General features: G+C 31.9%; 1 protein-coding gene across 2 annotated transcripts in view; it reads right to left on the minus strand.

Moving 5' to 3' along the window:
* The window catches only part of CDH9 (cadherin 9), a 102,975-nt gene extending 91,959 nt beyond the window's left edge, over positions 1-11,016 (minus strand). The window contains exon 1 of one of the 2 annotated variants that reach the window (XM_063086049.1): positions 10,789-11,016. In XM_063086049.1, coding sequence (XP_062942119.1) covers positions 10,789-11,016 — 228 coding nt within the window. The remainder of the gene's footprint in view (positions 1-10,788) is intronic. The other variant, XM_063086050.1, reaches the window with a different exon arrangement.
* Positions 11,017-11,717: the final 701 nt, after the last annotated feature.

The following is an 11,717-nucleotide window of genomic DNA, read 5'->3' on the forward strand; positions in this document are numbered from 1 at the left end:
CTATAAACCAACAAAGAACTAGCTAAAAAGCAAATCAAGAAAGCAATCTTATTTAAAATATCAATCAATCAATAAATAAAATACCTAGTAATAAATTTAACCAAAGTGGCAAAAGATCTCTACAATGAAAACTGCAAAATACTAATGAAAAAAATTAAAGAGAACATACAAAAATGGAAAAACAACCCATGTTCATGCATTGGAAGAATTAATATGGTCAAAATGACCATACTACCCAAAGTGTATGGGAACACGCCCTTTTTCTAAGCAAAAACAACAGATGGCCTAAACGGATAAAAGGTGGCGCCCAAGGGAAGTTAAGGGGGAGGGCTAAGCATAGAGAGGCAAGGCACGTGCACATTTGACCTTTTCAAGGATTGGCCTAAGCTTGGAAATCCCTGCCTGCTAAGCATATAAATATGATCTTTTGTGTTACAATAAACAGAACTGCCTGACAGAACCCCTGCTGAGTGTGTGTGTGTTTGTTCCCTATCTGGGAGAGCAGCAGCGTGCTCACCCATCTCTTGGAATCTCTTTTGCGCCACATCCCGGGGGAGGGGAGAAAAGGGCAATCCCTTTGGCCCCAACCCTCGAGGGAAAGGAAAAACCTGTTGGGGTCCCATGCGGCCACCAGAGACACCCCAAAAAAGTGATTTATGGATTCAGTGTAATTCTTATCAAAATATCAATTCTTCACAGAAATAGAAAAGAACAATCCTATAATTTATATGGAACCACAAAAGACTCTGAACAGACAAAGCAATCCAGAGCAAAAAGAACAAAACTGGAGCATTACACTACCGGAATGCAAAATATTCTACAATGATGTATTAATCAAAACAGCATAGGACTACCATAAAAAGAGATACATGGGCCAATGGAATTGAATACAGAACTCAGAAATAAATCTATATATCTACAGCCAACTGATCTCTGACAAAGGCACCAAGGACATGCAGTGGGGGAAGGATAGCCTCTTCAATAAATAGTGCTGGGACATCCATGTGAAGAAGAAAAAAACTAGACCCATATATCTTTCCATATACAAAAAATCACCTCAAAATTGATTAAAGACTCAAATCTAAGATCTGAAACTATAAAGCAACTAGGAGAAAACCGGGGAAACACTCCAAGACATTTGACCGGGCAAAAATTTTATGGCGAATACTTCTAAAACACAGGCAACAGAAGTAAAAGTTGATTAGTGGGATTTCATCCAACTGAAAAGCTTCTGCTCAGCAAAGGAAACAATTAACAGAGTGAAGAGGCAACCAAAAGAATGGGAGGAGACACTTGCAACTATTGATCTGACAAGGAATTAATATCCACAATATACAAGGAACTTACCTGCAATAAACAAGCAATACTATTAAAACATGGGCAAAAACCTGATAGACATTTTTGAAAAGAAGATATACAAATGGCCAACAAATATATGGAAAAAATGTTCAGCATCATTAATCATCAGGAAAATGCACATCAAAAACACATTGAGATATCATTTCACCCCAGTTAGAATGGCTATTCTCAAAAAGACAAAACAAATGCTGGCGAAGATGCAGAGAAAAGTGGGAATGTAAATTAGTGTGTCCATTATGGAAAACAGTACAGAGGTTCCTCAGAAAACTAAAAAGTAGAACTGCTTGTGATCTGGCAATCCCACTACTCAGTATTTATTCAAAAGAAAGGAAATTATCATACAAAAGAGATATCTGCACCCCCATGTGTATTGCAGCACTATTCACAATAGCCAAAGTATGGAATCATCCTAGGTGTCCACGGACAGATGAATGGGTAAAGAAAATGTGGTGTATATACACTGTGGAATACTACTCAGCCATGAAAAAGAATACAGTTCCTTCATTTGAGGCAACATAAATAAGTCTAGAAGACATTATGTTAAGTGAAATAAGTCAGACACAGAAAGATAAATAGTGCATATTCTTACTCATATGTTGGAGCTAAAAACAACAACAACAAAAGTTAACCTTATAGAAGCAGAGTAGAATTGTGGTTACTAGAGGCTGGGAGAAGGAGAAGGGATTGGGAGAGGTTGATCAAACAACACAAAATAACAGCTAGATAGGAAAACTAAGTTACAGTGGTCTACAGTAGTGCTAGACTGCTATATTTAACAATAATTTACTGTGTACATATTCACAAATGGCTAGAAAAGAGGAGCTCAAATTCTCTTATCACAAAAGAGATTATAATTTTTTGTGATGAAGAATAGGCTAATTAACCTGATTTGATCATCACACATTGTATACATGTTTTGAAATATAACTCTATACCCCATAATTATGTAGAATCAATGTATGTCAACTAAAAGTAAATTAAATTTTTTAAAAAAATTTCTAAGATAAGCAAAAGCTAAGAAAATATGTTTTTGGCAGACCCACACTACAAGTGATTCTACAGGAAGTCTTCAGGTTGAAGGGAAATGATAATACATAGAAATTCAGATCAATAGAAAAGAATTAAAAGCACTACTGGACATGGTATTTATATAAGTTAATAAAAGGTGGGTTTTTTTAGGTTTTAAATAAATAATAAAATATTTAATATAAATATTAGAAATATATTGTGTAGTTTACAATATATACAGAAGGAAATTTTAGGACAAAAATACAACAAAGTCCAGCAGAAAAAAATTAAATTATAGTGTTGTAAGATAAGTATATTATGTATACTAAAATACATAATATTAATTCAATTTAAACTGTAATAGATTAAAGATGAATACTGAGATGTCTTGAACATGTACTAAAAACATAACAATAAAGCATCATTTAATCCAAAACATAAAAAAAAAATGGATATGTACCTAATAATTGCATGAAAATAAATGGAAAAATATGATAGAGTTTAAAAAAAAGAAATTACAAGTTAGACTTTTAATTATCCTGTTTCCAGTAAGAATTGAAACAAGGAGTCAAAAATTATAATGATAGAAAATTGAACAATACCATCACCAACTTTTTATGAGATTACAGAATATTATACATGGAAGAATATAATAATTTCCAAGCAAATAAGAGACATTCACCAAAATATTTTTTAAAATTGCACTTTACTTTTAAACCATTAATAAATTATAGCAGTAGTTCTTGATTATACTCGTATTTATGGAGTAAGATCAATAAAATAAAAACTTTGGAGAATATGATTATAATTTTTCAAGAAAAAATGTTCATTTTGGAAAAGTAAGGGAGTCTGAATTTTCACAAAATGTCCACATATGAATATATCCCTTTCATCACAGAAAAAGTCTCTTAGTTTTAGATTTGCCTAGCCACTTATTCATTAATCTTGAAGACACTTTTTGTTTCTCTTTTCTAATTCAGACTTCTGAATAGGATGATTCATTGTAATCACATTCCTAGAAAATTCTGGCTGTGAAATTGAATATTTACTGAACAAATCTACCAAGTACCAATTCAATTGCATTTATAGAGTGACCCCAGTTACTTCATGAAATCAGTGCAAAGAAGGCTGGACATATTTAGAATATCTTTCTCGAAAGTTTTACCATGAACACTACCACCACAACTATAAGACCCTCAATATGAGTTATTAAAATATAGATGAATTACAAATGATTTGCAAGAGTATAGTTTGAACATCTGTGAGTATCTGGTACAAATACTTTTGTTCACTGGAGAAAGGACACATGGTAGTTCCTAAAGAAACAAACAAACATGTATACGTTATTAATCTGGTGAATGATTCTTCTGCCAAATTAGGCTAAATAGAGTTTAGGTGTTAGGAATTCAGTCTATTGGGTAAGAAAAACAAATATGTCTGCCTTATCCTGAACAGAGACTTTTAGTATGTCTTTCTCATCGCAGGCCAGCAATAATACCATTTTGTTTATTGCAGGTAGAAAATTTCTGTAAGACAGGGACATCTTATTTCCTCCTATTTCTATGACTCAGCATAGTGTCCCACATTTTAGATGCTCAGTTTTTCAAAATTAATTGAATAATAACAATAATACACAGGATGGTAATTCACATTAAAATTCAGTCACAGCCTTACAAATAAATATCCAACATACTAGTGTCCCACATTGGTGCATTGGTTTACTTCTGGTGGAAGAAAAGTGGTATAGATTTTAGAGTGTAATTGACTAATATGTACCCAGACACTTAAAATTGTTCATATTTTAACCTTGGGAATTCCCCCTCCATTCATCTAGCCTTAAAAAAGGATAATTTATAATATACTGAGAATACCAGGTACAAAACTTTCATAACAGAAATGTGTGATTGTGTGTATGTGTGTGCACACATGTGTGTGGGTGTGCATGTATAAAATCAGGGACAGTCTAAATAAAACATTTGAAAAAAGTTTAAATTGCTATTATCATATATATGGATTAATATGACAAACTAATACCAACAGTTTAACAATATGCAATAACAGCATTAAGTAACAAAGGCAAGATAAAATAGGAATAAAATATAGAAAATCAAGACTGTTAAAAAATATAACCAGTAAATAAGTAGAATGAATATTTAAATATCATAACCATGTCCTGATGGTATGATTATAGTTATCTTAGATATTTTTATTAATTTTTATTTTCTGGAACTGGTTTTCCTAATGAGGACATCACTTTTATAACGATATATTATATAATTGATCTCCATGTGCTTAAATATTTTTCCCATTTCTCTCTCCATACACTCTGGAGACAACGCGACTTCTGCTATTTAAGTTGTTTTCTTTGTTTTTTTCTTTTTTTTTTAAAACATTGATAAGTGTGTAAAGGTGGATTTGATCATCTGAATGTTTGGAAGTAGAAGAAGAGAATGTTGGATTATTAGAAATAGTTCAAATGCACTGAAATTATTGGAAGTGTGACAAAAAATCACACATATAATTTGGTAATCATACAAATAAACATTTTCTACCACACTTAATATTTTAAAAATGGTTTTATAGTTACTTATATTCCAGGAAAAAAGAAGTTTCCTAACTTTATATACAAGTATGTCTAGGAGTAATTATAAATCCTAATCCAGTTTGAATCAGTTTAATTTTATCTTTTGACTCTCAATACTAGTCTAAAATTATCTGTATTAAGGACATACGGATTACTTTAGAATGAAAGTAATTCTAAAGTATATGGTGTTTTCGAGAGTAGAGAAAAATGATAGGAGTTTGCTATTAGAGTCTTGGAAAACAGCGGAAATATATGAAAGGAGTTGGAAAAACAGTAAGGACAAATGTCTACTAAGAAAATTTGTCTTTGATGTATCATGTATCAGGAATAGGAAATACATTTATATTAAATCTTCTCCTTCCCTTGTTCATCATGTCAATCTTTCAGGATCCAGACTCATAAATACTCGATAAAGATGTTTTGAAATAGCAGCTGAATATTACATTTGAGTAAATGTATGACGTCAAACATTTGGGGAAAGAAAAAGACTTAAATCCAATGAGACTCGAAGCTCAAAGGTCACAGATTTCAGGAGACAAAATAGAAGATCAGAATAATTGAAATTATGCCATTGAAAAGATTTTGATGGATGACCTCATAGTTTTCAAGGGAAATTCTAGCTGGGGAGAATGAAAATGACTTTTATGTAAGAAGATGCATTTGTGACAGAACATAGAGCAAGTAAAGAGATGAGATTGCGGAAAAGGAGGTCAGATAACTCCCTGGAAAAGTGTCTGTGGACATGACGAAAAAAAGATCAGGTGTATGGAAGAGGAAATGTTTTATGTTGGCTAGAAATAAGATAACATAGTTATGAGGATATAGAGTACAGGCTGGAATATGCGAGAATATTGAACACTTTAAATTCTACTTAAGTAAATTTGAGTTGTTTTTCTATAAGCATGTTGTATAGAAAATTGGTATTATTCAAAAAACAGTGTGCTATATGCTTTCGAGAATTAAAAAATAAAGTCAAGAAAAAAGACTACAGACAGTCCCTTACTTAAGATGGTTCAGCTTACCTTTTTTGACTTTAAGATTGGTTTATCAGGGTAGTAAAAGCATTTCTTACTTACAATAGTTTTATTGGAACATAAGCCCGTCCTACGTGAGTAGCATCTGCAATTTAGTGCGCTAATGTAATGGTCCAGTAAAGTGTTAATATAACATTGGCAGTAAAAACTAAAAGATGGGGCCCTATTTTAAAAGTAGATTTTTACAGAATTCAGTGTGCGACAAACGTTTGTAGTTTGTCCTGAGAGGCTAGTCATAATGCTTAATATTTTTCTCATGTGTTCTGAGTTTTAAACAACCAACCTATAAAGAGAATTTGGGGATACAGTGTATTCATAAATTAGAAGCAGCTGTTACATATACTGTGCCATAAGTAATGACATTTTAAAACCTTCATAAAAATATTTTATTTAGATTCTGAAAAGCCCTATATTATACTATAAAAATTCATAAAACATCCTCAAGTAAATTTGAGACTTTATTTCTGTCTCTAATTTTTCTTCTGCCTATTACTTGTATACATCAAACTGCCATACCCTAAAAGCCTAAGAGAAAATTGCCTATCCCACTCCATTATTTCATACACTATATATGTTTTGAGGATATATGAATACTTAGTGCATACATTAGCGTATGCAAGTGTGAAAGAGAGTCACTCCACATTTTGACAATCAAATATAAACCAAGAGATGTATTCATTTTACTTATTGTACCTGTGTTTACCATTGTTTTAAGTAGCATCTAAACCAAAAGTAACAAAGAAGGCAGAGCTCAATAAATGTCAAAATCCTCTTCCACTCTAGATTCTGTGATTGTACATGTGATGATCTCAGTTATGGAATAGCAAAAGTTTCTGAATTAAACTATGAAAACTTGAGAGCTAACTCTGTAACAAAGATATCTTACTGCATTCTGATGGTAGCTACGTACAGGAAGTTCATTGCCATCATGTTCATTGCTTTGCATAAATCAAGTGCTAAACACACATATTTAAATTAAGATGTAATAGTCAATTAAATTTATATTCAAAAAATTTAATGAATCATAATGTTTTCCTTCAAAAAGAATATGCCTGCTATGGTTGGATATTGGCTATCTCTTCATGCAGTAAATGTGGTTTAACAACCAGGTATTAAAATGAAATAGTTAAATTTTGCTCAATTCTCAATAATCTTTGGAATATGAAAAATTGATTATTGATTCATGATAACCAGGGATTCTTCAGAGCCTTAATCTAATTTGTAAAAGTATTAAGTGCATGTGAAGATTCTCTAACAAAATAGGAGCATTTGCTAATGCTTCTTGTTAAATTTATTTTAATTCTTCTGTTCAGTGTTCTGCCTAAATAATCTGGTCACATGTGTTTATTCAAAATACAGAGAAGCTAGATGGCAATTGTTATGACTTTGTAAACCTAGTGGGTAAAAGCAAAAGCTTTACCTTATTACATAAAATGATCTTAGTAAATCTCAAATAGTTTCAGTCAAAAGTGACCAAACAAACTTCAAATTGCATTATTGTGAAAAAACAAAAACTTGCTCTTAATTCTAACATTTCTGAGATTTCGCTCCCATATTAAAACATCTGAAATGGCATAAAGAAAAATTCTATAGTATTTTCCAAGAAAAATATAACCTTATTTCATTTACTTGCTCCTTTAATCCACACTGACATGAAAACAGCAAGCTGAACATTCCAGACTTGTGCTTCATCTGCTACAAATTTGTACAAGAGCTTCTAACAGATTATTCACATCTCATGCTATATGTAAAAACAATTCAGTCTGGAATTCTGTATCTTTCATAGTAGCGATCTAACTTTATCTCATTAGAACAGCTCTTTTTCTTTTTCTTTTATTGTGCTATATGCAATCCCACCATCTTGAGTTTGTCCATATACACATTAAATTTTCACTGGCTCTTCCTGCTCACAGTGGGAGGCCCCTCCAAAATTTCAGAAAATATCAGAAATTTAGAGATATAGAAATCTTAATAACAATTAAATTTAACCTCACAAGAATATGAGGGCGGAAAGTTTAAATGACTTCTAAAGTTCTACATAGTTACTATATGGCACAATCAGGACTGAATCTTGTAAACTGCATGCTTGTGCATATGTACATATACAGTTTATTCAATTTTGCTGCTACTGTTTATTTGTTCTAAAGTTGCTTCCTCTAAATTCAGAATCAAACTCTAGTTTTTACCTCCAAGGATTATATGTCCTTTTAACTTTATATAATTTTATTTCATCTATGCAGTAATCTGGTTCTTATTTTCTGTGATACCTAGCTAGTGCCAAACTAAGAACAAATTATGAAAACATCATCTCATCAGAAGCTACCTACTCCTTCCCAATCATGGTGCACAGTGAATTCATGGCGGATACCACCAATGCAGTGGATCCTGGAGGACTAAGTTTGGGTTTACCCAGGGCATCTGGAAGCACTGTGGTCAAAAAGACAATCTGTGTAGTGCTCAAGAAGTTACATGCATTTTTGCATGAATTTATGCATTTGAACAACTTCCTGGTTAAGGACCTGGCTAGCCTCTGTATATGCCGATTAATAATGATGTCAAAAGCCAGGAGAGCAGGTTAGGAGAGAGTGCTTAAACTTTTAATAACTTAATAATGCTAAGAAGTGGTGAAAGCTCACTTTTATAGTGAACTAGATATATGGTTACAGCATATCTAAGACAAGGCCCTATAACAAAACAGAAGCAGTATTTTATTTTATTTTTTCAAAAAGTAGTCGAGGTGTTATATTTTGTTGAAGTTTCTCTTTCATATACATATTATTTTCCATAGAAAGTATAAAAATATTTTACAGTATTGGTTTGATTATTTTCATTTGACAAAAAAATTTGATTTTTATAATGAGTTTTCCATTTTTGGCTCATGATCTGGTTGTGAGGATAAATGAGCACAATAATTGAACCTGTCCATGAGTGAAGACTGATAAAATGATAAAATACTGTATGAAAAATAATTGAATAAAACTATGCACATACTTTTACTAATTGTCTATGACAGATTACAGAACTAAATGAAAAATAAGCAAGATGGTACACAAGATTTAAAGCAGCACAAAGATTTTTTTTTTATATTTTAAAAGGTCAATTCAGGAATGGTGATCAATTTAAAAATTAGTTAATCCACACTCAGTTTTTAGAAGGAAGCAATTTTGTTTTCAGCTAAAAATAAATACTTGTAGTAGAGTCTTTACTGCCTTAAAATTACAAGTATCTCTTTTTATCTGTGGCTATTCTTCTGTATCTATGAATTGCCAAGGATGAAACCGTTTCTGTAAGGCCCTGTGACCTGAATGTGTACTTCGTACATTGCCTTAGAAGAAGAATCATAAGGCAATTTCAAGTCTTTAGACACAAACGTTTGCTAGTTGAACTTGAAATATCCTGATATTAGTTATTAACTGTAGTGTGAAAAGTGATGTTAAATGAGGGATGCTAGGGGATGCCATATGATTAACCTGAGACGATATAACGGAAAAAGGAGTCAGCAAGTGAACTTGTTGGAGCATAATAAGCACGACCTATGGAACCAGAAGAGAGAGATTTCAAAAGAAAAGGAAATAATAGGCTTCGGAAAAAGGAAAAGGCAGCAAAAAATATATTGGCCAACACACAAAAAATAAAGTATAAGATCATGATTTTGGCCATTTCACAGAATAAATATATTTCGGGTTTTAAAGGTATAAGCACAACTTATGGGATATCAGGTACTCTTTTATGTTTTCATTTTTGGCCTATTCTAATTTAATTGGTGTTGCCAGCAAGTCAAACAATAATTAGACCATTACAGTCACTTCTAGTACTCATGTGCCAAGAATCAAGAAAATAGATATATTATCAGAAGACAATGTTAGTATTTATAATTATTTGTTCATTTAATTCTCAGAATTTGAAAGTATCTCAGCATTCGGTGTAAACTGGGGATAATCACAGGGAACAAATGAATTATTCTGAGTATGGAATAGTATAAATGAGATTGGTAAGGGGATGATAGATAAACAGAAAATCATGGATGTCAGAAAGATCATGCATAGATCATCTTTCTAAAGAAAGAGAAGCAGAGGCAATAAACTTGATTCCTCAAAATTAAACACAGGAAGGGAGTTACATATTCTGTATTACATTTGCCTCTGATTGCTAATGAGCCACTGTCGATGCTGCTGCTGCTAACATAGAATTACACCTTCCTAAAGGCACTGTCTTCTTTCTGCTTTTGTCTTTTCTTCCACCTTCTGCCTTGAACCCTTTAGTTTAGGATTATAGGCAGGAAGAAGTTCAGCTTGGCTGATATTAAGAAATAAAAACATCTAAAAATATCTATTTCTCATACAGCATATACTATTTTAAATTATGATGAACTATCTATCAATAGATATCAATAAATTTTAGTAAGTTTTTTGGTAGATTACCATTATATTTTGTTTTGCTTCATTGAACATACTATTATTTACCATGACTTTAAATTAAATTTCCAGGTGGGGTTTTTTGTTTTTTTTTTTTTTAGATAGACACACATAGAACTAAATCATATCTAGCTGACTAATAGTTAATCGAGTCCACAAATGGCTTATCATATTTTGATGCTTGTTATGGATACTAATATACATTTAGCACCTAAATAAGACACATTTTCCACCCTACCTCCCACTGAGAGAATTTGCAATTTCATGCATTCTGAGCATCATAATTAGTCAAATATTTTTGAATAATCATTAGTGATGTGGAAAGTTGCAGTAAAAAATAAACAGCTATCACTTTCAGCTTCTAGATATTTCATACAAAAATTCTTACCTTGCCTACATATTGTGTGTCTGTACCTGTATACTCTTCCAACAAGAAGAACTGATTCCACATCCAGCCACGCTTAGTGCGACGTAGAATTTTACTGTCATCATTTGTCACATCCAATATCCTTTTGCTTAGTAGATGACTGTTAGCTTTTTCTTGTAATGGGATGGTGTCAACTGTATGGAACATACAGGTCCAGATGAATAATGGAAGGCAATGGTAAGTCCTCATTATCCGCAGCTTCAGCAGAATGTCAAATTCAATGTATTATCTCTTTCTCCTAAAGAGTAGGGGATAAAAATTGTTTTATTAGGTTGTGCTTCACATTCACATAATCTTTAAACTAAAAAACTTATTTCAAATATTATTTAAATTTTATAAGTAATATATAATATATATGTTATTTTTATTACAGCAGTGAATTATCATTAAAAACTCATATACAACATAGATAAGTAGGGAGAAAATACAGCTCAACTAAATGAAGAAATTTAACAGCTGACTTTAAGATTTTTCTATCACAGTCATATAAATGTGAATATATTTGTAATTTTAAACAGTAAATATTCTGAAAAAAAATAAGTTCTACAATATGCAATAATTATGTTTAGTGCTCCAAAGTCCTGAAGTCTAATAAAAGTAGAATATCTATTAATATATACATAGATGTTTGAGACTATACTTTGAAGGGCACTGTTTTCTTCCCATATCTACCACTGTTTTACAGGCTGTTTCTTCTCATCCACCTCTTCCTCCTCCACCTCCTCATCCTCCTCTTTCTTCATCTTCTTTTCCTAATTGGTTGAAATGTTGTCTCAAGGCACATTAAATGGTATCAAATATACATAGAATAATGTCTTGTAATACTTAGCACCATATTGATTCTTTACAATCAATAACTATTTCTTTTTCAGCAATTAGTTGAGCAGACC

The sequence above is a fragment of the Cynocephalus volans genome, chromosome 2 (genome assembly GCF_027409185.1).
Source record: "Cynocephalus volans isolate mCynVol1 chromosome 2, mCynVol1.pri, whole genome shotgun sequence".
Taxonomy (NCBI): Eukaryota; Metazoa; Chordata; class Mammalia; order Dermoptera; family Cynocephalidae; genus Cynocephalus; species Cynocephalus volans.